This window comes from Carlito syrichta, unplaced genomic scaffold, assembly GCF_000164805.1.
Source record: "Carlito syrichta isolate Samal-C Ts95f unplaced genomic scaffold, Tarsius_syrichta-2.0.1 Scaffold92604, whole genome shotgun sequence".
NCBI classification, from domain to species: domain Eukaryota; kingdom Metazoa; phylum Chordata; class Mammalia; order Primates; family Tarsiidae; genus Carlito; species Carlito syrichta.
The window spans coordinates 1-25,294 of record NW_007036700.1 but is presented as its reverse complement, the minus strand read 5'-3'; the positions used below and the strand labels follow the sequence as shown (position 1 = coordinate 25,294).

Sequence of the window (25,294 nt, the reverse complement as noted above, 5' to 3'; positions counted from 1 at the left end):
CTAGAGTGCAGTGGCCACTCCTGGTCACTGCAGCCTCAACCTGCTGGGCTCCAGAGATCCTTCCGCCTCAGCCTTCCAAGTAGCTGGAACTACAGGCCCGCACTATCATGCCCGGCTCATTTTTGATTTATTGTAGAGATGAGGTCTCACCAAGTTGCCCAGGTGGGTCTCGAACCCGTAGGCTCAGGCAATCCACTCGCCTCAACCTCCCAAAGCGCTGGGATTACAGGCTGAGCCACTGAGCCAAGCCAGTTTTTCGTTTTTATTTTGAGTCGGAGTCTCTGTCACCCAGGCAGGAGTGCAGTGGCACAATCATAACTCACAGAAGCCTCAATCTTCTGGGCTCAAGTGATCCTCCTGCCTCAGCCTCCCAAGTAACTAGTTCTATAGGTGTGTGCCACCACGCCTGGCTAATTTTTTTGCTTTTTTTTTTTTTTTTTTTTGTAGAGACAGGGTCTTACTATGTTGCCCAAGCTGGTCTTGAACTTCAGGGCTCAAGCAATCCTCCCACCTCCGCCTCCCAAAGTGCTGGGATTATAGGTGTGAATCACTGCATCCAGCCCCAGTTATAATAAAAGAAAACAGAGTAACAGAATGGTAAAGATCACAGGCTTTGGCAGGGCTCGGTGGCTCAGCCTGTAATCCCAGCACTTTGGGCGGCTGACATGAGTGGATAGACTGAGCCCACAGGTTCCAGACCAGCCCTGGCAACTTAGTGAGAACTCGTCTCTACAATAAACAAAAAATTAGCCAGGTGTGGTAGTAGGGACCTGTAGTTCCAGCTACTTGGAAGGCTGAGGCAGAAGGATCACCGGAGCCCAGCAGGTCGACGCTGGGGTGGCCATGAGTGTGCCACTGCACTCCAGCCTGGGCTACGGAGTGAGTCTCCAACTGAAAAAAAAAAAAAAATCACAGGTTTCAGAAAAATTAGGATGTAGACTACAACAGATTTGAGTTAAAATCCTGGCTCATCACATACACTCTGGGAGAGTTACTTCGCATCTCTAAACCCCAATTTCTCTTTCTTTTTTTTTCACAGATGGGGTCTCTCTCTGTCACCCTTGCTGAAGCATAGTGGCACCATCTACAACTTCAAACCTCTGGCCTCAACCTCAGCCTTTCAAGTAGCAGGGAATGTAGTAGAAAGCCACTAGACCCAGCTAAACCTCAATTTATTTTTCTGCTAAATGGGTATATTTCTAGCTGGGAGAAGGAAAGGGGCTACTCCTAGTTAGCACATTGCTCAAGTCACCCAGAGTAAAAGCCCAAGGTCATTTTAAGACAATCTTGTCCACTACACTACGCATACAACCAAGGGGATTCCCCGCCCCCCTTACTAGGATAGCACTTGGTTTTTAGCCTGCCCACAGTCCTTCTCACACATAGGCTGGTAGTAGTGTTACTTAGGTTCCTTGAAATTTCATTCTTTTTCAGCAGACATGGTAATCAACATCTTTAAGCCCAGCCCAATGCTTCTTGCACTCTGATTTATAACATTCAGAATTCAGAGATGCCAGACAGGCCAAATGTGGCCCACCTGAGACTTTAGCATGTGTGGCCCACCTGAGACTTTAGCAAGAACATATTCACACTCTTTTTTAAGATACGGGGTCTTACTACATTGCTCAGGCTAGTCTCGAACTCCTGGCCTCAAGCCATCCTCTAGCTTCAGCCTCTTGAGTAGCTCGGATGACAGACATGTGCCACCATGCCCAGCTAAAGACGTTCACACTCTTTTTTTTTTTTTTTTGAGTTGGAGTCTCACTCTGTCACCCAGACTGGAGTGCAGTGGCTGCTCCCGGCCACCGCAGCCTTGACCGGCTGGGCTCCGGCGATCCTTCCGCCTCAGCCTTCCAAGTAGCTGGAATTACAGGCGCGTGCTACCACGCACGGCTGATTTTTTATTTATTGTAGAGATGAGGTCTCGCCAAGTTGCCCAGGCGGATCTCGAACCCGCGGGCTCAGGCAATCCACTCACCTCAGCCTCCCAAAGGCGCAGAATTACAGGCTGAGCCACTGAGCCGGCTAACGTTCACACTCTTAAGGAAGCCTAAACCACCTGTTGGAAATGAACTGATGTTTGCCCTCAGTAGAGTCAGAGGTCAGGTCAGAGTAGATCAGGTCAGAACATGAGAAGGTTGGTAAGCCCAGCTGCTATCACGAAACTCTGTGCCATGAACTTTACAGAGTAGGTTCACCTTGTGTCTCCATGAACAGACAGCTCTAAATAATGGTCTTCATGCTACATCCTTAACCAAAGCTGTTTGAAAAAAATTGAAACTGGGCTCAGTGGCTCAGTCAGTAATCCCAGCAATTTGGGAGGCCGAGGCAAGTAGACTGCCAGAGCCTATGGGTTCGAGACCCGCCGGGGCAACTTGGCGAGACCTCATCTCTACAATAAATTTTTTAAAATAGCTGGGCATGGTAGCACGCGCCTGTAGTTCCAGCTACTTGTAAGGCTGAGGCGGAAGGATCGCCGGAGCCCAGTAGGTCAAGGCTGCAGTGGCCGGGAGCGGCCACTGCACTCCAGTCTGGGCAACAGAGTGAGACTCCAACTCCAAAAGAAAAAAAAAAAAGGAAAGGAAAAAAAATTGAGGCACTGGGCAGCAGGACCGATTCCAAGATTGCAAAGAAAGAATACAGATAAATGGAGCTAAGAGGTGTATTGATTCATACTTGGGTTCCAACAATCGCCGCCCACTCAAATGTTCCTCACCAGATGCCACATGCACACTTAGCCACACGAACATCCACACCCTCACTTGCTTCCATTTGGTGCCTGCCCACGTCCGTGGCCAAATCTCATACTCCAGGTGAAGGAAGATTCTGTGCTTTCAGTCACCTCAGCTATAAAGTGACTTCTCAGAAAAATCCAGATTTTGCCTGTGTGAGTCCATCACCCGACTTTGGTCTGATCTGATCTGATCCTTTACTGGGTCATTCATACCATTTGCTGGCGATCTGCTTCTAGTCATAGTGCCCAAAAGGCCAGATCACAACTTTTTGTTCTCTTATTATCAGGGGGCTGAATCCCCGCTGCCCCTACATTTTACTTTTCCAGTAACAGGTGAACACACAAGCCCAGAAGCTAGGTTCTGCTGATTCTGGTCCCTGACCTTTGGACACCTCCTGCAATCTTTGGTAACTGCATCCACACTAGCACACACATGAGATTACGAATATCTGTTCTGTTCTGACTGAATTAAGTCTACATTGTACAAGTGTCTTGGATCAGGGCCTGTGCATCCACAGTGTCTACAACTGGAGCAGGATATGGTGGTTTTATTACATTCAATTAACAAATGAATTAATTTAAATGAATTTTTTTTGAGTTGGAGTCTCACTCTGTCGCCCAGACTGGAGTGCAGTGGCCGCTCCCAGCCACCGCAGCCTCGACCTGCTGGGCTCAGGCGATCCTTCCCCCTCAGCCTTCCAAGTAGCCAGAATTACAGGCATGTGCTACCACGCCCGACTGATTTTTTGATTTATTGTAAAGATGAGGTCTTGCTGCCCAGGCGGGTCTTGAACCCGCGGGCTCAGGCAATCCACTCACCTCAGCCTGATTTTTTTTTTTTTTTGAGTTGGAGTCTCAACTCTGTCACCCAGACTGGAGTGCAGTGGCCACTCCCGGCCACCAGAGCCTCAACTTGCTGGGCTCCGGCGATCCTTCCGCCTCAGCCTTCCAAGTAGCTGGAACTACAGGCGTGCACTACCACGCCTGCCGAATTTTTGATTTATTGCAGAGATGAGGTCTCGCCAAGTTGCCCAGGCGGGTCTCGAACCCGCGGGCTCAGGCAATCCACTCACCTCAGCCTCCCAAAGGCACGGGATTACAGGCTGAGCCACCGAGCCCGGCTAATTTAAATGAATTTTTTAAAAAATAAATGGATTTTAAAGCTATTCAGACGATTAGGTCATAAAAACTTGTCCAAACAATTTACTGAGTGTTTTTAGGCAAAGAAAGGATTTTTGTTTTTCGAAGAAAAGGGTTTGGATGGACACCCAGTGACCTAAAATACTACTTTTTTCAGAGGAGGGAAAACAACAAATACTGAAGGTAAAAACTGCAGGGGGTGGGGAGGGGAGAATGTTCAGTTGCTGTGTAGGAGGAAGGGCAGGTATCTATACTGAAACTGCAGAATGAGCGGATGACAGCTGCACGCTGCTCCCTTCCTGTGACTGGGCTGGCCCGAGCTCAGTGGCACCAGACTGTGAGGTGGACGTCCAGAAGTGCTTGATGGAAATGAAGCCACAATTTCAGAACGACAAAAGTTGAGTAGAAATAAGCCCTTTCCGTTTAACCTCCTTAGCGCCTGCAGAGCCCATCTGCTTCTCTTTATCCTCACAGCCCTTGGCTTATTATATTGTCTGGCCTAACTTCTTACCCCCTGGTTTTGGCAACTCCACAACACGCTCGGTCTTCGAAAATCCTGGCAGCAGAACAGAGGCCTTGGGAGGGGCCAGGCTAGGCACCGGCCCAAACCTTGTGGGGTCCCCCATGCCTTTCAGCATAGCGTTCCAACTTCTCAGAGAGTAGAGAAGGCCGCAGCTCCTGCCACTGCCCGCCGGCCTTTCTTCCAGCGATGGAAGGGTCGGCCCTTCCCTCAACGCGGCACGCTGTCATCCTCAAAGCTCATCGAGAGGTGGGGAGAGGTGCGCCCGGAGGCCCCGCCCACGAAAGGGCACGCTTGCGTGCGCGCCGCAGCGGCCATCTTGGACTCGGGCAGCCGGCCCGCCGCCAGCCATCGCCGCGCGATTGCGCGGGGAGGGGGATGACCGTGCGCTCCCTGTTTCCCTCACGCGCTTGTGAACGACAGACCAAGAGCTCCACGCTCTCCTCCGGCCTCCACGTAAAGCCTCCAGCCAGTATGCTGGTGGCAAATCCTAGCTCCCTGGATGACTCTAGGAAGGCATCAGTTTGCTTATCTGTAAATGTGAGTTTGAGCACCGTCCCCAACTCCAGCCACCTTAGCTATTTGGGCATCGATGCTAAACTCTCAGCATAAAGCCTGACACATAGTTTGCGTTCCATAAATATAGTCTGTGAGCCTTTCCTGTACACTGCGGGCGTCTTACAAGCCAACACCTTCCAGCCACCGCTGCCTGCAGCACGGCCTTCGCCCTTTCCCTATAATCGCATCCCTGCCGGGCTCTGACCTTGTGGAGGGGCAGGGGGCTTGCAAGCCCGCCCCAGGGTGTGTGAGAGTGAAGTTCATGAGACCTCTTGGCTTTGCATGTGACCATTTTGGAAGGGTGTCAGAAACACAGACCATGGTGCCCAGGACTGGAAAGACTGTGGATTTTGGAACATTTCAACGCCCCCATGCTTGTTATTTTTATCACCCCTGGCTGCGTCCCCATAGGGACTCCCATGCGGCATAAAACTCCTAGAATGAAAGCCCTCTGTGTGTGTGCTGGCTGTGGGGACATCAGGAAGGGGGAGCTGGGACATTGTGTCCCAGGCAGAGCTAAGTGTGGAGGAGAAAGGCCTTGTGGACCCATGTGGGTGGTGGCCCCAGGGAAGGAGGGGAATCCAGGCCAGGCATGAGGTGGCCTGTGGGGGGGGTCCTCTAACACGTGCAGCTGTTCCACCAGCTCTGTAGTCTGTAGTCAAAGGCCAGCAGTTCTGACTTCCTAAGGGGGTGGAAAACCGCCCAGAACCCAAAGAGATGAGGGAGTGTGTGAAGGGGCTAAGGGGCTGCTGGTGGGGAGAGGCCAAGGCCTTCCAGCTTCCTGGGGTCTAGAGGACTGTACTCAGACTAAAGGATTTTGGAAGCCCTGTGTGACATTTTATTCTGTAAGCAGGGGCATGCGAGGTACACCCAGGTTCCCACTCTAGCCTGAAGGAAACAGGCAGCAGAGGATACAAAAAGTGAGGGGATTGCACAGTTTATTTCCAAACACATTCTGAGGATGGGGGTGGCCTACTGGCTCCATCTGCATCCCCTCCCTGCATTTGGCTTAGTCAAGAACTCCTTTCTCCTTACCCCAGACCTCTAGGCTGTACAGGATAGAAAAACCATTCTCACTCCCACCCTAAGGAGAGACCTAGACAGGTGAGGAGTGTGAAGGGTGTGGGTGGGAGCTAGGGTTCAAGTATTCACAGTTCCTCCATCCATCCCCCTGATTACACTGTTCCCGGGCCATAGGGAGGATCCTATCTCTGGGATTCCTAGTGGTGATGATCACCCCTCTCCCACTCAGAACCCTCTAGATGAACTCCTTACACCTTTCCCCTGTCATAACAAACCAAGTCCTAAGCCCTGTAATCTGGGCAAGGAGGGGCCCCAGGACGCTGCTCACCCAAGGCCTCTGGGAATGGGGGCAAGGGTTGTCATTTGTAGTAAATGGGCTGGGGACAAGTGGTTCTAAGGGGAGAGGAAGGGAAAGAACTGAGGACCTTGGGAGGCAGGCTTGGAGGCTCCTGCCGGGTAAGTTTGGATAGCTCCTGCCTGTACCTCCCCCTCCTCACCCCCCAGGCCCAGAATCCCTGAGAGTTCAACCGTAATGGCAATATGGAGTGGGGGAGTGGGATCAGGGGAGATGGGCAGGACCTCGGCCCCCACCTCCAGACAGTCCAGCGCCTGGGAGACATGAAGCTTAGGGAGGACCAGGACTGGGCTTGAGTCCCAGCTCTCAGGCTCTGACCTTCCAGACTAGCTGAATGCTGGGGCTATAGGGTAGACCACTAACCCTCGTGCCCCAGGTGTCCTGGCCTTGGGCAGAGTAGTGGGGATGGGGTAGAGGGGTTCTCCCAAAGGTATGGTAAAAAGCTTAAACCATTAACAACTGCCTGGGAAGAAGTGGCTCCTGGTCTCTTGCCTTCCCAAGTTATAGACCACCCCAGTGCCCAGCAGACAGGGCTAAGGGGGTCCCAAAGAGCCAAAGGAGGAGGTAACAGCCCCTCTCTGACAGGGTGTGGCCCAGAGAGGGGGCCTGTTAGCACCATGCAATGTTAGGGCGCCTCTTCAGCCCGAATGACCCCTGGGCAGGAGCCCTTCGAAGCTAGAGTGCCCACTTGCTAAAGCTTCTGTACCCTTGAGGGGGGACCCCTGCGTGGGAGGGGGAAGGGCAAAGACTTGGCTTAAGTCCAGACAGGGGTCTCAGTTGGGACCCCAAAGGGCCCCCTCAGGAATCATGACTTGAAGAATCTTCGTACCACAAACTGGCCCAGCAGAACCACAGCCAGAACCATTAGCACGTTCAGGATGGGGCCGTTGCCCAAGCTCAGGGCTGCCACCTGCCGGGAGAAAGAGTGGTCATGGAGAGCCTGGTACCCTGGAGGCGGGCGGGTACGGGAGAGGGGCAGCCTCAGTGGCAGGGAGGAAGTTGCAGTCTTCGGGCACTCACCCAGCCGCCTCTCTGTGCGATCCACCGGGCAATGCAGTGATGCAGCATGAAGTCGGCCACGAAGCGGGTCACCTGGCCCAGGAAGCCAGTCAGGCCGCGCTGGTACACGTGTAGGGCCAGACGGTAGCCGAAGCCCAAGAGAGCCACCACACGGCCCCAGTTGATGCCACTTTCAAACAGACTGCAGACAGAGCATCCCATATACTTAGTAGAGAGCCCCAGGAGGCCCTTGAGCCGGCCTCCCCTCTCCCACTCCCCCCAGCTGGAAAGCTGGATGGCTGAGGCGGCAGAGGCTGCCTCAGCCTGGCCTGGGTGTGGGAGGAACCTGGGTCTCTGTGAAGGAGAAGGCATGGGGGCGTATGAGCTAGATACCGCTGCTGGGGTATGACCCCCAGGCTGCAGGCTCAAAGGGGCCCAGAGAGGGCAGAGGGCAGGGCAAGTGGATGGAGACAGAAGGGAGATTACCTGTGGGCGTTGCTGCTAGCCTGGCAGCCCGAGGGAGAGCAGAGAGAAAGGACAGAAGAGATTAGGCAGGACAGGTCCCGGAGTCAGAGCGGCATGGGGGCTGGCCCCTAAGGACATGGGCTGGACATTTCAGCTCTGAGCACGATTATAAATCTATCACCTACTCCTGCCTTCACCTCCAGCCTCAAATCTATCTCATATTAACCTCCCTAACTCCAGAGTAATGACAGCTAACACCTTGTAAGTGTGGACACTATTCTAAGCATAGTTTCTCTGTTTTACAGACAAGGAGACTACCGGCTAGGGAGTTTCACAAAGCTGGGTTTTTTTTTTTTAGCCGGGGTCTCACTCTGTAACCAGGCTGGAGTGCAGCGGCATGACCATGGCTCGTCACAGCTTTGATCTCTTGGGCTCAAGTGATCCTTCCGCCTCAGCCTCCTGAGTAGCTGGGACTACTATAGATCCATGCCACTACACCTGGCTAATTTTTGATTTTTTTGTACAGGCGGGATCTCACTATGTTGCCTAGGCTAGTCTTGAACTCTTAGGCTCAAGCAATCCTCCTGCCTTGACCTCCCAAAACGCTGGAATTTTAGGTGTGAGTCACCGCACCTGACTACAAAGCTGGGATTTGAACCCAGGTATTTGGCATCTTCAACCACTATACCAGACTGCCTCATGGATGCCAGATCACAGCAACTGGAAGCTAACCTTGGAGGTTAGCAACCTTACCACATCTTCAGTGTGACATGGGATTTCAAATCAAACCACAAAGGACAGTATGTCCCAGTGGGGCTGGGAGGCGTCCCCACCCCAGGACCCCTCTAGAGTCCTGATCCAACCAGTCCAATCCTCAGAGTCAGAGCTCAGAAGAGCTGTGAGCTTATGCACAAAGGACAGACTCTGGGACCCCTGACCACACGTGAGTTAACAGCAGATGTGTTGCTGTCACTGACAGAGAAGCATTGCCTAAATCTATCACCATCACAGGGAGCTCATCATACGGGCAGGGCATGGCGTAGGGTGACAGGACAGCAGAGCCTAAAGCCAGGGGCGAAGCGGGGGTACCTTGTGGCAATCTTGATGAAATACTGGTAAGCGTTCTCTGCCGTGGGCTGCAGGTGCTGCAGCATGCTCTGGAACTCTGAGTCGTAGCGTCGATTGATGTCATCCCCGATGATGGCGAGCTGCCGGCCCACCTGTCCCATGGTGCTGCAGGAGCAGAAGGATGCAAATGAGTGGATGGCTGGGCGGCCAGGGCCAGGGCCTGGCTCACAGCTGAGGGGTTTTGTCTAAGCTGCCCTAGACTTGTGCACCCCTCCTTGGAACTCCTCGATTGTGTTCTCAGACGTGAGGGCTGGGCTCGGGCCCAAGGGGTAGGCGTATGCTGAAAAGGGTACAAGGACCTTGGGGCTGGGGAGGCCCAAGACAAAGAAGACGCCCAGCTGGGCATGGTGGCTCAGGCCTATAATCCCAGCACTTTGGGAAGCTGAGACGAGAGGATGGCCTGAGCCCAGGAGTTTGAGGACCACCCTGGGCAACATGGCGAGACCTCATCTCTACAATAAATAAAAAAATTAGCCGGGCATGGTAGAGTGCACCTGTAGTCCCAGCTACTTGGAAGGCTGAGGCAGAAGATTGCCTGAGCCTGGCAGGTCGAGGCTGTGGTAGCCTGTGATTGTGTCACTGCACTCCAGCCCAGATGACAGAGTGAGAACTCCAACTCATGCTGGGCTCGGTGGCTCAGCCTGTAATCCCATGCTTTGGGAGGCCGCGGTTCGAGACCTGCCTGGGCAGCTTGGCAAGACCTCATCTCTACAATAAAATAAAAAATTAGCCGGGCCTGGTAGTGCGCGCCTGTAGTTCCAGCTACTCGGAAGGCTGAGGCGGAAGGATCGCCGGAGCCCAGCAGGTCGAGGCTGTGGTGGCCGGGAGCGGCCACTGCACTCCAGTCTGGGCAACAGAGTGAGACTCCAACTCAAAAAAAAAGAACTCCAACTCAAAAAAACGAGATGTTTCAATGAGAAAGGGCAAGACCTCCAGGTCTTCCTGGCTCCCAGGACCTGCACAGGGACCCATGTGAGCCCCTGTCTCCCTAAAGATGTCCCTGTGGGCCCAGGGACTGTAGCTCACCTGCTGGGTTCTGGGAGCAAGGTGACCATCTCTGGGTCGATAGGCGCAGCTGCCCCTTCGGCCTCTTGTTCCTGCTGGTGGCGGTAAAAAACGTAGCTGCGGAAAACCTCCTCCGTGTCCTGGGCTACCTGCTCCTCTGAGAATCAAAGCCGGGAGTCAGGGAGGGCCAGGCCCCACAGCCTGTGCCTTGTAAGTGGCTCCTTCTCCAAGCCACAGCTATCCTCACCCTTGGACAGGAATGTCCCTACTCCGACCCCAGCCAGCCCCTCGTGCCTGCTCTGTGCACTTTCCATTCAGTTCTCACAATAGCCCTGTGGAGCAGGCAGTCCCTAGTTTACAGATGAGGAACCTGAGGTACAGGGTGTCTAAGTGGCCTGCACAAGGGCACACAGCTTGAGCAAGCAGTGGGGCCAGGACACAGCCCCAAGCGTCTGGGCTCCAGAGTCAGTGTATAAAGGCTGGATGCCTTTATACACTGAGACCATGTGGGAAACAAGATTTGAAATTGTAGCCTGGGGCCCAGTAAAATCACACAGAAACACAGTGACAGATCTGGGACCTGAACTCTGAGTTCAGGGAACAGCCTGTCATGGCTGTGAGCTCTGAGCTTCCCTAGTCATCCCCTTGGAAGAGGAAAGGAGGGCGGCCATCTTACTTCCTCCCTCCAGTTACAACAATTGCATTCCCTGTTAGGGAGACCTGACTCGATGATAAGCCACTTTACTTCCTTATTTCTCCGACTGCAGGGACAACAGCCATGTCCCATTCCCCTCCCGGCCTCCCTCACCTCTGACCCCACCCTCTGCCCCCGGGGTGGCACTGTGCTCTCTCGCTGCTCCCCAACCTCCAGACCCTTCCCAGCCCAGACTCCTCCCTGCTCCCAGAGCTCATTAACCTTGACCGAAGCTCCACCTTCTGAGCCTAGCAAGCCACTTGCCTGGGGCGAGGACATACTTTTCTACTTTATCCAGGTAGGGCCTGCCTCTGAGTCCCACTTGGCTCTTCCCTCTTCTGCTCTCTCCACCCTCACAGACAGCCCTAGCGGTTATGGGAGGGGGGGAGGGGACAGGAAGACCCTTACCAGAAGCGGGGGGCAGGGGAGGCTCTCTGCACCCGTGTCCGGGAGGACCTGGGCCTTGCCCGGATGCCATTTCTCAGGTCTCAGTGAAGGACAACGTCAGCCTGTGGAGATGGGCGAGGAAGGGCAGAGATGGGAAACAGAGGCAGAGACCTCTGACTGCGGACCCCAGAGACATTGCCACGTCCACAGAGGGAGGACCTCCACTTCATTTTCGAATGTCCTCTGGGGCATTTTTTTGTTACTCCACCACCTGGGACCCTGTGGCATCTACTGGGAAGAAATCATTTATTGAGCCTTTCACTGGCACCTTTCTTTTTTTTTTTTGAGTTGGAGTCTCACTCTGTCACCCAGACTGGAGTGCAGTGGCCGCTCCCGGCCACCGCAGCCTCGACCTGCTGGGCTCCCGGCGATCCTTCCGCCTCAGCCTTCCAAGTAGCCGGAATTACAGGCACGCGCTACCACGCCCGGCTGACTTTTTGATTTATTGTAGAGATGAGGTCTTGCTGCCCAGGCGGGTCATGAACCTGCGGGCTCAGGCGATCCACTCACCTCAGCCTCCCAAAGGCGCAGGCTTACAGGCTGAGCCACCAAGCCCGGCTTCACCGGCACCTTTCAAGGAAGAAAGGGGAGGCAAGGCTAGGCGTGGTGGCTCACTCCTGAATCCCAGCACTTTGGGAGGCCAAAGTGGGCGGGCTGCTTGAGACCAGCCTGGGCAATGCAGTAAGACCATGTCTCTATAAAAAAATTAAGAAATTAGCTGGGCATGGTGGTACATGCCTGTAGTCTCAGCTACTTGGGAGGCTGAGGCAGAGGGATTGTCTGAGCCCAAGGAGTGGAGGCTGCAGTGAGCCGTGAGCATGCCACTGCACTCCAGCCTGGGCAACAGAGTGAGACCCTGACTCAAACAAGAAAGAAAGGCTGGGCTCGGTGGCTCAGCCTGTAATCCCGCGCTGTGGGAGGCCGAGGTGAGTGGATTGCCTGAGCCCACGGGTTCGGAGACCCACCTGGGCAACTTGGCAAAACCTCATCTCTACAATAAATAAAAAATTAGCCGGGCATGGTAGCGCGCTCCTGTGGTTACAGCTACTTGGAAGGCTGAGGCGGAAGGATCACTGGAGCCCAGCAGGTCGAGGCTGCGGTGGCCGGAAGCCTGCCACTGCACTCCAGTCTGGGCGACAGAGTGAGACTCCAACTCAAAAAAGAAAGAAAGAAAGAAAGAAAGAGGCCAGGCACAGTGGCCTATGATCCCAGCACTTTGGGAGGTGGAGGCGAGAGGGTTGCCTGAACCCAGGGGTTCGAGACCAGCCTGGGTAACTTGGCAAGACCTTGTTTCTACAATAAATAGGTGGGCATGGTGGCATATGCTTGAAGTTCCAGCTACTTGGAAGATTGAGCTGGAAGGATCACCTGAGCCCGGCAGTTCGAAGTTGTGGTGGCCATGAGCAGGTGACTGCACTCCAGCCTGGGTGACAGAGTGAGACTCTGACTCAAAAAAAAAAGAAAAAAGAAAGAAAGAAAAAGAGAGGCAGCCAAGGACAGACCAAGGCATCTGCACCCTGGGTGCGTCCCCAGGGCCTGTAGGAAGGTGTGGCTGCGGCAGTGCCCTGGCTACTCTCAAGACCCGTTTTATGCCGCTCCTGGGCAAGTGAGGTTGTTTCAGAAGCTGGGGTTCTGTCAGCTGCTCCTGCGCCCCACCCTTGCTTACTGCAAGCCTGCCACCTCCCGACCAATGGCCTGTGAAGGCCCCCTCAAAAGCCCCACGTCTCGTTGACCCACAAGAACACACGTGTTCTCCAACTCAGGCCTGAAAGCCTCAGGTACAGACGCCTACCACGACGAGCACTCTCTGGGTGTCAGGCACTGAAAACTCACATGAACCTGGTGAGAAAATTGCCATCATACCCGTTTCACAGGTGGGAAAAGTGAATCACGAAGAGCTTAGTGTCTGAGGCCACAAAGCTAGTCAGGGAAAGTCAGGTTGTTTGAATCTCCGTGGATCCGTATACTCCCATTTATTTTCCAGTTTGTGGGCCTCAGAAGGTGTCCTTTCTCAGGGCAGTTTACCTCCTGCCTGGCAGTAAGAGGAAACCCTCAGGAGTCAGGGTTTTCATCACAGACCCTGACCTGACTCACCCATGGGCCCCACCATACACCTGCTCACTTCCCCCAGCCTGTTTCCCTCTTGCTTCGTCTTCCCACAGCCTCAATCTGCCGTGAGCCCTCGACACAGAGAGTATTTCCTGTCTATAAGCTGTTTCACTTTCAGTTTGCACCCCTTTCAGAGTCCTGACTGCCGCCCCCCTCCTGCCCCGCCTCCATTGCTCTGAAGGGAAGTGCTACCCTCCTATCCAGGGGGTGGGTACAGTTTCCCCTCCCCCTCCCCGCCTGGGTACCCTCTCCCACCTGCCTTCCTCTGAGGTCAGGACTGTTTTTGAAAGTGCCCAAGAGCTCTCAGAGAAGGGCTGGGGAGGGCTGGCCCACCTGGGCACTCAGCTTTTCACCCTCGAGCCTCTCGGGCAGGGACAGGGTGGAGGCAGACACCCCTCTCCTCCACCTCTGGAGGCCAGGCCTTGTGAAAACACATCCCTGCTCAGTGGCCCCTTCCCAAATAAGATGCCCTTCCTTCTCCCCTAGTCCCCAAACTCGGAACCCCGGGCGGCAGGCCAGAGGATGCCAGCTACCCCAACTCCTTCTGCCACCACCCCCAGGCTCCCCAAGCAAGCAAGTGGAGCTTCAGAACAGCCCCCAAGGCAGCGGCCTACACCGACCTGGGCCTATCCCTGTCCCTCAACCAAGCAGCCTCACTTCTCGGTAAGGGATGTCTATTCCACCCCTACCTCCTGGGCTTGCTGGCCCCAGGATGCATGTTCCCCAAGGAGATGCCTGGCTGGGCCCTAGCACCAGTCTCAGATCCGAGGGCAGCAGGAAGCGCAGAAAAAGTTCTCTCCCAGCCCTTGACCTTGGCTCTGACCGTCACTCCCATCCCCCCGACTGCTAAGGGACCCAGTTCTTACGATTCTCTGGCATCCAGGGCTGGAGTGAGAGGGGAAGCTGTCTGGGGGGCAGCCAGAGGGAAGCTTGACCCATCAGGCCCCAGCAGGGGTTGGTGGATCTGCCCAGGCAAGCCCTGAGCTCCCCCTCCCCACCGGCTCCAGGCGGGCTCCCTGCCCCACCCTGGTCTGGGCTGCTGGGATCTGGGAGGATGGGCAGGAGCCTCCCAGCTTACCTGCCGGGATCCTGGCCCAACCCGGGAGGGCTCTGCAGGGCCGAGGCTGGAGTTCCTGAGGGGACGGCGGCTGCTCCCAGGGGCTGGGTGAGAGCCCGGCTTCCAGGACCCTGCGTCACTGCATTCCTGGTGTCTGGATGTAGCCTTGGCTGGTCCCTGCGCGGCCCGAGTGACCCGCAAGGCTCCGGTGATCATAGAGGTGCCAGCTGCACCCAGCTCCAATCAGCTCCCTCTAGAGGAAGTTGCCCTGTGGCCGCCGGATGCGGATGCTCAAGCCTGCAGCCTGGAGGGCGGGCTGGGCGGACCAGGCAGGGCGTCACTCCCGCCTGCTTCCCCCGCCGGGAGCCCCGACCGGGCAGAGCAGCCGTCAGTCGCCTACTCTTTTTCCCAATCTCTAGTTTCCAGTCTCATCTTTGACCTTTCCCTCCCTTCCATCAATCAGTACCACTAAAAAATCTCAGGGTGGCAACACGTCTTAAGCACCACTGCATGGCAAGCAGTGGAATCTCTCAACAACCCTTGGAAGTAGGTGCTGTTGACTACACCCATTTTACAGATGAACAAACTGAGGCTCAGCTGCTTTAAACTACTCTCCCAAGGTCACTGAGTTGGGTTAATAAATCAGTTCTGACCAGGCTCGGTGGCTCAGCCTGTAATCCCAGCACTTTGGGAGGCCAGGGTGAGTGGATTACCTGAGCCCGCGGGTTCAAGACCCACCTGGGCAACTTGGCGAAACCTCGTCTCTACAATAAATAAAAAATTAGCCGGTTGTGGTAGTGTGCCCCTGTAATTCTGGCTACTTGGAAGGCTGAGGCGGAAGGATCGCTGGAGCTCAGCAGGTCGAGGCTGCGGTGGTCAGGAGCATGCCACTGCACTCAAGTCTGGGTGACAGAGGGAGACTCCAACTAAAAAACAAAAAATCGCCGGCTCGGGCTCCAAAATCAGTTCTGTAGCCTTCATGGGGAATATTAATACTAAATTGAGATTCAAGTTGCAATTCAGACCTGTGCCGCAGGCACTTTGGTGGTCTCTGGGGATTTCAAGTCCTGCAGGTGATAGGCAGGTAAACAGAGATTAAAACTCAGTGAGGGGCTGGGCCTGTGACCCCAGTGCTTTGGGAGGCGGAGGCGGGAGGCCAAGAGGTTGCAGTGAGCTATGATCACACCATTGTATTCCAGCCTGGATGACAGAGCGAGATCCTGTCTCTGAAAAGCAAAAATTGTTAAGTACATTAAATTACATGTAACTTAATCTAACACCACCAGGACAAGTACAAGCTGGATGCTCAGAGGAGAGACAGAGGCAGGACTGGTACTGTCTGGCCACTGGGAATGTTCTTGAGGACAGAGGAAACCCAAGAAGGACAGAAGTGTGCACACAATCCTCAGCAGCTCCTGCGCCATTCTCAGGGTCCAGTTCCATCCCAGCCTCCCCCTGTCCTCACCCTGCCAGGCTGGGGTGCTCACATCTCCCCCTCCAAGTCTTTGCCCTCACTCCCACCTCTCCTGCCTGAGCCCCCCAGGCCTCTCAGAGCCTCAGCCACTGCCAGCCGACCCAGTCCAGCTCCCCAGGCCTCCTTGCCCCACTCCATCCCTCTGCCCTCTCCTGGAACTCGTCTCCCCCCACCCTGTCCCCGCCCTCACCTGACCCTTGCCCTCTAGAACTCCTGCAGTTTCCAAGTTCCGAAGCAGTTGGTCCTGGGGATCTGGGTCAGAGTGCCTTTCTGGATGAAGGCCCCAGCCCCAGTCCCTCGATCTCAATTTTTGGCCGCTAATCCAGGTTCTGTTCTTCTGTAGCCTGGTGGGAAGCAGGGGAAGCCCCAAGAGCTTCAATGAGGCCCTGGCCAGGGGCCAGACGTGCCCCTTGCAAGACCAGGACGCCATTTCCCCGAGGATGGGCCACCAGGGAGGCATGGGGAGGGAGCCGGGGCCACCTGTGCTGCCCGGAGCCTTCTCTGTGGCCGTACCCAGGAGCTCCTCACACCTGCCACAGCACCATCCCTTAAGGCTGGGTGTGAGGACAGAGGGACCTATGCCCCCCACTGCAAGCAGGTCCTGAGCGTCTTGGCCCCGGGTGTGGAGACGAGGTCAGTCCTGCCCACAGGAGGCCAGGAGGTGCTGGGCCACCTGCCTGAGAAGAAAGAGGAGCAGGAAGAGGAGGAGGAAGAAGAGCCAGGAGAGGAGGCCTCTGGGGATCCAGGGGCCTCAGACAGGTGAGGGGCCTGGGGCCATGATGGGGGGCACCCACGTGGTGCCAGGGCTCGGGACAGAGGCCCTGGAAGAGGCCTGGATGTAAGGTGGGGGAAGGGGTCTAGTCCTGAGAGAGAGGCTCCCAAGATGGGGAGGGCTGGGGAACGGGAAGGGCTGGGGAACGGGAAGGGCTGGGACAGAAACACCTGGGTGGGGGGAATGTGGGGGTAGAGCTGAAGATAGAAACATCCGGGGGGGTGGGGAAAGAGGCACTGACAGGGGTCCTCCCCCAAGTGAAGAGGTGTGGATGGGGTGCCAGAGATGAAAGGGGGATGGGCCACGGGCCAGGGCGAGGGAGTGGAATGGAATCGTGCCTGGGGGGGCAGGGGAGGGCTGTGGGGCTACAGCTACTCCCAGGCTGTTTCTGCAGGGCCTGCTCTGCCCACCTTCCCTCCCCACTCTCTCCCTCCAGGTTTCCCACTCCCATGTGGGCCTGACAGCCATTTCCTATGAGGATGGGGACCCCCACCTTTCCCTCCCACCCCTCATTACTCTACTTTCAGGGAGGGGCGCTGACCAAGACCCCAGGAGGCAGCACAGAGGCTGATGGGAGAGGGAGCCTGGAGGGGCTGAGCAGGCCTGCAGGAGAGGCTTGGGGAGGGCTTGGGGGGGGCTCTGCCACATCTTGGGCCCCACCTAACTTCTGCACCTGACTGTGCTCTGGGATCAGAGGCCACTCTGTCCAGGCCCTAGAGGTGAAGCACGAATTCCTGCAGAGTGCCATGGGGCCACAGGAGGTCAGCTCTAAGGCTGGAAGGAAGAGGACGAATGTCTGCTGGAAGGTGAGTGTGCTGGCCACAAGCATGGGGGAGGTGCCAGAAGTGGACTCTCTCCCTCTAAGACTTCTCAGGGGCACAGGGCCTGGGAGGACACAGGACCCACTCTGAGGGACTGCTGGAGTCAGATGGCCTGGTTCAAGGCCCAACTTTACCATGCCAAGCTGGGTGTTGGTGGCAAGTTGCTCAAGTTCTCTTGCCTCAGTTTCCTCATTTATAAAATGGGACTATAATAGTACCTGTCTTTGAGGGTATTTGCAAGGGCTAACTGAGATACTCTTTGTAAAATGCCTAAAACTGTGCCTGGTACACACCAGGCATCAGCCAAAGAAAACTGTGCAATCCCACCCTCAGCTCAGCGCCCCCGTGCCCCGGCCTTCTGAAGTCCCTCTGCTGTCAGACTCTCAGTGACCATCACCCCTTCACAGGATGCCTCGTGTTGACCTTTTCCAAGGTGGTAGCGCCTCCCTGGAACAGCCTCCTCAATTTGTACAAGCAGCTTCAAAAATCCTTCATGGCCAAGGTCACTGGGTGATGTGGGGGTGAGGCCTGGGTGGAGCCTCCTTCCACTGTTGGCTGGACACCAGGCTATGAGGGGCCTGTGCCCGGCAGGGGGTCGGGGGAGCAATCACCTTTCTTTTTTTTTGAATTGGAGTCTCACTCTGTCGCCCAGACTCGAGTGCAGTGGCCCCTCCCGGCCACCGCAGCCTTGACCTGCTGGGCTCCAGCGATCCTTCCGCCTCAGCCTTCCAAGTAGCTGGAACTATTGGCGCGTGCTACCACGCCCAGCTAATTTTTAAATTTACTGAGAGATGAGGTCTCGCCAAGTTGCGCAGGCAGGTCTCGAACCCTTGGGCTCAGGCAATCCACTCACCTCAGCCTCCCAAGGTGCAGGATTACAGCCTGAGTCACCGAGCCCGGCTGCAGGCACCTTTCTTAACTTTTTGGGAGCTGTCCGTCTGCTTGCTGCCTGGCGTGGGGGTGGGGCTGGAGCTGCAGCCTGAGGATCCTGGCTTCCTCACCTGCTGGGGGACCTGGCCTGCCCTCAGCTTCCTCTTAAGGACCTTGTCCCATCAGGTCATGGAAAGGGAGCAAGAGGAAATGGAGGAAGAGGACAGTTCATTTAAGCTCTGTGTTCCAGGCATTGTCATCTTCCAGCCAACACTGCGTAAGACTTTCAGGGTCACAGGTACAGTGGGTAAGCGCTTCCACCCCACACCCCCTCCCAAGGTGCCCCCGGACCCAGAAAGCTCAGCTTTGACCCAGAACTAGGGGGTGCAGTACCAGTACTAACCACCAGGTGATACCAGAGGACCTAAGATGATCACCAAGACGGGTGATGATGTGTGGCTGGCTGTAGGCCAAGCTAGGTCTGGTTAGGGTCTTTCTCAGAGTTTGGGACGCAGCGAGGTGAGGGTTGGGACTGGGGATGGCACTGCTCAAGCACCACCCTTTCTACAGCCCGGAGGCTTCTAACTCTGGTGGCTACCTCCAACTCTGGTTTTCCCATCATGCTCTGCTATGACAGAGCTCCCAGCGGAGCCCCTGTGCATCACAGACATGAACAGCAATTGGTTCGGTAATAGTAACCTAAAATAAAAACCACTATTGACGTTTTCATAGCCATTGCTGTGGGCCAGACCCTCTTCTAGGCACTTTGCATAAAATGCCACCTGACAACTCTGACGTAGGTCCTGTTATTATCTCCACTTCACACTGAGGAAACTGAGGCACAGAGAGGTTAAATAACTTGTCCAAGGCCACACAGCTAGTGATTCAGGCAGCTTGGGTTCCAGATCCAAGTTCTTGTGTCGGTGGCTGGAGGCAGGGTAGTCCTCAGGCCCTGGCATGCTCTCCCCAGAAGGTGAAGGCGCATGCTCACACTTTGCTGGAGGGAGCCCATGAAAAGTGAGCTTTTCAGGGAAGGCAAGGCAATGGAGAGGTGGTGCCCGGCTGGCTCCGGGCCACTCAAGAAGAGAGGGCTATGACTGGGGGTGGCCATGGATCACACAGAGCTGGGATGAGCTCAGCAGCGTTTGCCACCTCCTCTTCCCGGGGTCCCCAGGGGAGGGTCCTCCCTACTCCCACCTGTCCCATCCCCACCTCTCTGGCTCTCAGGCTTTGTGAAGTCAGAGTTAAAGAAGCTTCTAGCCGTGCAGCAAGAGTCCCGCCTCTGGAAGATAGGCAGCCAGGAGGGCTGTAAGCTGCTTACCCAGTTGGACGTCACCCTGGAGGAGGCAGGCATTGTAAATGGCCAGGTGCGCCTGTATGGGACTAGACCCTGCCTGGGGTCACTGAAAAAAGTGGGGCTGGAGGCTTCCTATCCCACAGGGCCCTGGCTCCTGCCTGCAGCCCCCACTGCCAGGACAGGGTAGGCACAATTCCTTCTTGATGGTAGTATTTCTGAGTTCAGGACCCTGGCCCCTGTGTGGGCACACACACACACACATACTTCTCCATCTGTCTTTCTGGTTTTCACTTGACTCAGAGTCACAACGTTCACTTTTTATTTATTTATTTTATTTATTTATTTTTTTGAGTTGGAGTCTCACTCTGTCGCCCAGACTGGAGCGCAGTGGCCGCTCCCGGCCACCGCAGCCTCAACCTGGTGGGCTCCGGAGATCCTTCCGCCTCCGCCTTCCAAGTAGACGGAACTACAGGTGCGCACTACCACGCCCGGCTCATTTTTTATTTATTGTAGAGATGAGGTCTCACCAAGTTGCCCAGGTGGGTCTCGAACCCTCAGGCTCAGGCAATCCACTCACCTCAGCCTCCCAAAGGCGCGGGATTACAGGCTGAGCCACCGGGCCCGGCTACAACGTTCATTTTTAGGTCTTAAGTTTGCCATTCGCTTGCTGTGTGGTCTTGGACAAGTCCCTTCCCCTTGAGCCTTGGTTTCCTCATCCGGATAGTGATGGGATATGTCTAGACAGACTGCAAGACAGACTTTTCTATGCATCTGTAATTAACATAATGTTGCTGTTTTTCTCATCTTTCTCCCATTCACATCCACTCCCACAAACACACAGGCTCAGGGAAGTGACCCCACCAAGTCAGACCGAGAGCCCTGCCCCCCACCCCCTCCTTGACATCAGCCTTTAAAGGTTAGGCCTGTCTCCGCGCCTCTGGGTGCACGTTGATGAATCTGTTGTTGAAAGTGTGTCTGTGCCATTTGTGTGTCACTCTCCGTCCATCCATCATCTCACTCCTGTATTCAGTGGACATGTGCCCTGACGGTCTCTGTAGTTTGCAAAAGGCAACGGCACCAGATTCGGAGGCCATGGGCTTTTGTGACAGTCCCTACCTGGCCATCGACTTGCCCTGTGACTCTGAGTGGGAGCCTCAGTTTCCCTATCTGGAAAAGGGGCCTTCTGCTAGGATCTATGAGAAGACGAGCGTGTGACGGCAGACGCTGCAGGCTGCCCTGGTACTTGGGATCAGGGTATGACTCACCTTGGAATAGTAACTGTCAGAAAAGCATGCCCACTAGGCACTGAAGGACCCTTCTCAGTGTCCCAAGCCGGCCACATGCCGATGTCACAGGGAGCCCCCTACATCACCTCATCCCTAACCATACAAGTTGCCAGCACCTGGCAGGGCCCCTCGCTTTTGCCTTTTCATGTGGACAGTTCCAGTCTTGGGACCAGCCCTCACCCAGGCCTCCCTCTTCTTCCTCTTCCCTCCCCTCCCCTCCAGAGCCACTCCTGAGCCAACCTGGCCTGCTCCATTTCTGGGTTAGCCTGAGCAGCACCGGGAACCCCAGGGAGCTTCTGGGTAGCAAGCAGGGGCTCAGCCCAGGCCTCACTCCGGGGACAGAGCTGCCTCAGGAGTATCTTTCTCCTACGGGTGTTTCAAGGGTCCTGTTCTCCCCGCATCTCTTTCTATCTGACCTTGGGGACACCAAGCTGAGGTGGGAGGGGGTTGTCCCCCAGAATGCAGGGCCTGGGGGAGGGGCGCCGAGGTAGCTAGAGCACCCCCATAGGCTGGAGGGAAGGGTGTGGAGCCTCCTTGGCTTGGTGTTCAGAACAAAGGAGAGGGAGGGTAGGGGCTGGCTGGGGTGCCTGGAGCCTCCAAGGAACCCTTCAAGGTGGAGGGAGAAGGGGACCCTCCACTTCATGGAAGGGGGAAGCTCAGGTTGGAAGAGCTGTGCCAGCCATAGGAAGGTGGGGGCGTTCAGGAAATGGTGTCCTGGGGTGCTTGTCTCTGGGGGACAGGTAGGAAGGTTCTAGGGCACAGAGGAGGGAGGCGAGGGAACCTGGGGACACTGAGGCATCCTCCTCCCCCTTTCTGCCCCAGCACCTGCTTCTTGAGGAGATGGACGAGGTGGGAAACTGACCTCCAGAGTGACCTCCAGAGTGAGCAGGGGGACCTGGGAGGGCCCTGGAACCCACCCAAGGGATGTGCCTCTCCCTTCGGGCACAACCAAGAGCCCTAGTGACAGGGCCCTTGAGACCCTGCCCATGTGTCTGCAGGGTGGGCCTGCCCAACTGGTGTCCCAACTCATCGGACTCAGGCACGTGATGTTATTCATAAAAACCTACTTTGACCTTGGCATTGGTATTGGCTGTCTGTCTTTGGACCCCACCCCTATCCGTAACCCTGGAGCAAGCCCAGTCTATCTGGCCTTGATCTTGAACCCCTGTCCATGCCCACAGGGGCTGCAGAGTGGAGTGGCCCCAGCAGGACCTCTGAATAGGGCAGGCAGGAGGGTTGGTGGCCTGACCTGGGGTGGGGAAGGACCCATGGCCCACAGCATCAGGGGACCCCCTGCTGCCTGCAAGCCCTGCCCCTGTGAGGAGGAGTGTAGCTGCCTGGATCCGGGAATTCTCCGGCAGGAAGTTCCTGCCCAGCCAGCCCAGAGACAAAGCCAGGAAAGAGGCCTTGGACTGGGGACCTGCCTCGGTGGGCTGGACTGATTGGGGGCAGGCTAGGGGTCCCTGGGGCTGATGCAGGAGGGGGCAGTCCCTCCGCCCGTGACACCCATCCTCAACGGAGGCATGTGCAGGTCTGGGCACCTCTGGGGATCCCAGGCAGGGGAGGTAACAGGGATGCCGTGTGGCCTCCGAAGAGGGCCCGGTGCTACCTGTTCTCAGAAGCAAGGATGGGCTGTGGTTGGGGGTGCTGGATATGTGCCTGAATGGCCACGCAGGGGCACCCACGTGCCTGGCGGGAGGACCAGGTGCAGTGTGGACACCAGGAGGTGCTGTTCACCAGGAGGTCCTGCTGGCTTCCCAGTGGAGCCCCCAATTCCTTCCCTTCTGCCTGGGTTCAGGCTCGGAGCCACCAGGCCTGGCTACTTTTTCAAATTTCTGTGGTCGAGGTGAGGTCTCGCCAAGTTGCCCGGGCTGATCTCGGGCCCCTGGAGTCCTCTGGCCTCCACCTCCCAAAGTGCCGGGACATTTTTCAGGACTGCAGCAAATATAATAGAAAAAGCGCTTCTACTGCCCCCAGCTCTTCCCTACAGTGGCCATGCGTGGAAGCGTGCCTGATGCTCTCATGGCGTCCCCACTGAGTCAAGCCCGAGGCCCGCTGCACAGCTGAAGTTCAACATCAGACTATGGTAGCCATCCTTAATTAAGTAATGTGATTGACAGTAACAGCTGTTTGTTGCTTGGGTGGGGAAAGGGAAACTGCCCTGACGGGGCCCCAGCCCAGGCCAGCCCTAGAAGCTGCAAGGTCCCGCCTCCTATTCCTCAGCCTGCAGGGGGCGGAGGAGCTTGGGGAAGGTGGTGATTCATGGGTGGGCTGGGGCTTCCTGGCCAGGGCCCCTGGAGTCCTTGACTCAGACCCTGAGCTAGGGCTGGTGAAGGGCCCATCTAAACCGTCCCCCTGAGTCAACCAGGAGGCCTTGTGACCAGATGACTCACCTGTGTCCTAAATGCCCTGTTAATCATTTCCTCCCAGAGTGTTGGCTATTGGGAAGGGCGGAGGCCTTGGAGGGCAGCCCTTGGGGCTCCCTGGAGCACCTGGACCTTGGGCGGGCGGGCAGAAGCCTTGGTGCAGTGTGTGGGACCCGGGGCTGGTCACTCTTCCTCTCAGCTCCTCCGTCTGTTCACTGTCCCATGAGGATCGTGGCACCTCCCTGCCCACTCTGGGGTTCCTATGCTCCACAGACCTCTGTGAGCTGGGTTGTGTGGCCTGCCGGTGCCGTCCCTGAGAGGACAGGCTCTGCACTGGCGTGGCCTGAGGGCCACTTCCCCACCCACAGGCTCTGGGTTGGTGTCTGTGGAAGGGCCTGGCCTGACATTCATGCGAGAGGAGGCAGGGAGACATCATGGAGCCCCACTGTGGGGGAGGCCCCGTGAGTGAGTGCAGAGGGCTGGGGTAGTGCTCTGGGCTAACATGGAGGGAGCCCAGGCATTTCTGGAAGGCTTCAGGGGAACACTGCAGACACGCCTGTGGGTCAGACCTGAGGATTGGGCTGCTCTCAAAGCTGCCCTCTCTTCCCAGGTGTGGAGACGTCAGGGGGATGGCCTCCATGCATCCTCCTGACCAGGGTGCTGGACTGATGGGCCAGAGGTCTCTGAAGCCCTGTCCAGAGAGCTCAGCTGACCAAGCCATGCGCCCTAGCAGGGACAATGTCCCCCAGAGGTGGGTGCCTTTGTCACTGCTCAAAAGGGCCCACTGGGCTGGCAGAGGTCCTGACCAGGCCCACCAGGTTTGGATCATTCTGACAGGACTTGCCAAGTCTCTGTCACTCCCTGGTTTCTCTCTTCTCCTTCACTTTCCCCATCTCTCTCTGTGGGTACCTGTATCTCTGTCTCCCCATGCCTCCCTTTGTCTCTGTCTCTTTCTTCACTCAGGTAGGATGAAGGCAAAAAAAGTAGACCCTACGTTCATTCTGAGAATATTCTGGGGACTCAGTAGTGGTTGAAAGGAAGGCAGCAGGTTGAGGCCTTTGGGAGTTGGGAGGGTAGGGCGGGTGGTCCAGGGTGGGCCTGCCCAACTCAGGACAATGTGTGATCCCCCTCCTGTGGGCTCCTGGCCAGGACCTCTCAGTGAGTTGGTGCCTCAGGTCCTGCCTGGGGTCACTGGTAGTCAGCCTTGCCTATAGTGGGGTGAGGGGAAGGCAAAACCATTCCATTATCCAGTTGGGGGATGAGCTGGGGCACAGAAGGGCAGAGGGGAGAGACCTGGGCTCCAACTGCAGCAAGTTCATGTGATGGCAGTCAGCTCTCATACCTCTCTGAGTCTCAGTCTCCACATCTGCGAAATGGGTGAATCACAGGTGTCTCATGAAGGCTGAATGAAGAGCTGCACAGTTCATAGAAGGTGCTCCAATAATCCATGGAGCAAATATTTATTAAGCACCTGCGATCTCCCAGTCCTGTCTAGGCACTGGGGAGTAGAGCTGTGAACAGGACAAAGCAAACCCGCACTTTTGGGAGACGTACTTTATTGCTAGCAAGACAAACCATGAACAGTTAATATGTCGGGGTGGCAAGGACAATGAAGAAAGATGAGGCTGCATAATGGACTGGGGAACTCAGATGCTGCTTTAGACAGAGTGATGAGACAGGAAGGTCACATGCAGGAAGTGAGGGAGGGAGCCGGAGGATAACTGGGGACGCGCAGTACAGTGGGAATAGCAAGTGCAAATGCCCCAAGGCGGGGAGCAGGCCTGGTGGGCTTAAGGTGTGGGAAAGAGACCTGTGTGAACTTGAGTGAGTAGAACAGGAAGTGAGGTCAGAAAGGAAGTGCAGAGATGACGTACTTTGCTGGCCAGGGGCTTGGAGGGGGTTCTTTCTGTTTTTGTGAGATGGGATCTCTTTCTGTTGCCCAGGCTGGAGTGCAGTGGCACAATCACGGCTCACTGCAGCCTCGAACTCCTGGGCTCAAGCAATCCTCCCACCTCAGCCTCCCTAGTAGCTGAGACCACGACCGGCTAATTCATTTTTAATTTTTATTTTATTTTATTTTTTTGAGTTGGAGTCTCACTCGGTCGCCCAGACTGGAGGGCAGTGGCCGCTCCCGGCCACCGCAGCAGCCTCGGCCTGCTGGGCTCCAGCGATCC

General features: G+C 56.0%; 2 protein-coding genes across 2 annotated transcripts; one reads left to right on the top strand and one right to left on the bottom strand.

Moving 5' to 3' along the window:
- Window positions 1–5,872: 5,872 nt before the first annotated feature.
- Window positions 5,873–14,522, bottom strand: BAK1 (BCL2 antagonist/killer 1). Its single transcript, XM_008060084.2, has 6 exons — window positions 14,256–14,522; window positions 11,030–11,130; window positions 9,949–10,084; window positions 8,884–9,027; window positions 7,351–7,531; window positions 5,873–7,240 (listed from the first exon to the last, which is right to left on the bottom strand). Exons 2-6 carry the CDS (start codon window positions 11,097–11,099, stop codon window positions 7,136–7,138), a joined length of 636 nt encoding a protein of 211 aa, XP_008058275.1. The 5' UTR covers window positions 11,100–11,130; window positions 14,256–14,522; the 3' UTR covers window positions 5,873–7,135.
- A 3,859-nt stretch (window positions 14,523–18,381) lies between these two features.
- Window positions 18,382–21,615, top strand: LOC103262453 (putative gametogenetin-binding protein 1). Its single transcript, XM_008060074.1, has 3 exons — window positions 18,382–18,478; window positions 19,399–19,517; window positions 21,577–21,615. The coding sequence occupies exons 1-3, from the start codon at window positions 18,382–18,384 to the stop codon at window positions 21,613–21,615; spliced, it is 255 nt and encodes an 84-aa protein (XP_008058265.1).
- The last annotated feature ends 3,679 nt before the right edge of the window (window positions 21,616–25,294 follow it).

Coding starts and splice junctions, on each gene's coding strand:
- BAK1 (XM_008060084.2), bottom strand. CDS start 11,099: ATGGCATCCGGGCAAGGCCCAGGTCCTCCCGGACACGGGTGCAGAGAG. Junction 9,028..9,948: donor TTGCTCCCAGAACCCAGCAG/GTGAGCTACAGT, acceptor CTGCTCCTGCAG/CACCATGGGACAGGTGGGCC. Junction 7,241..7,350: donor TCGCACAGAGAGGCGGCTGG/GTGAGTGCCCGA, acceptor TTCTCCCGGCAG/GTGGCAGCCCTGAGCTTGGG.
- LOC103262453 (XM_008060074.1), top strand. CDS start 18,382: ATGGAGGAAGAGGACAGTTCATTTAAGCTCTGTGTTCCAGGCATTGTC. Junction 18,479..19,398: donor CAGGGTCACAGGTACAGTGG/GTAAGCGCTTCC, acceptor TCTGGCTCTCAG/GCTTTGTGAAGTCAGAGTTA. Junction 19,518..21,576: donor TGGACGTCACCCTGGAGGAG/GCAGGCATTGTA, acceptor TTTCTGCCCCAG/CACCTGCTTCTTGAGGAGAT.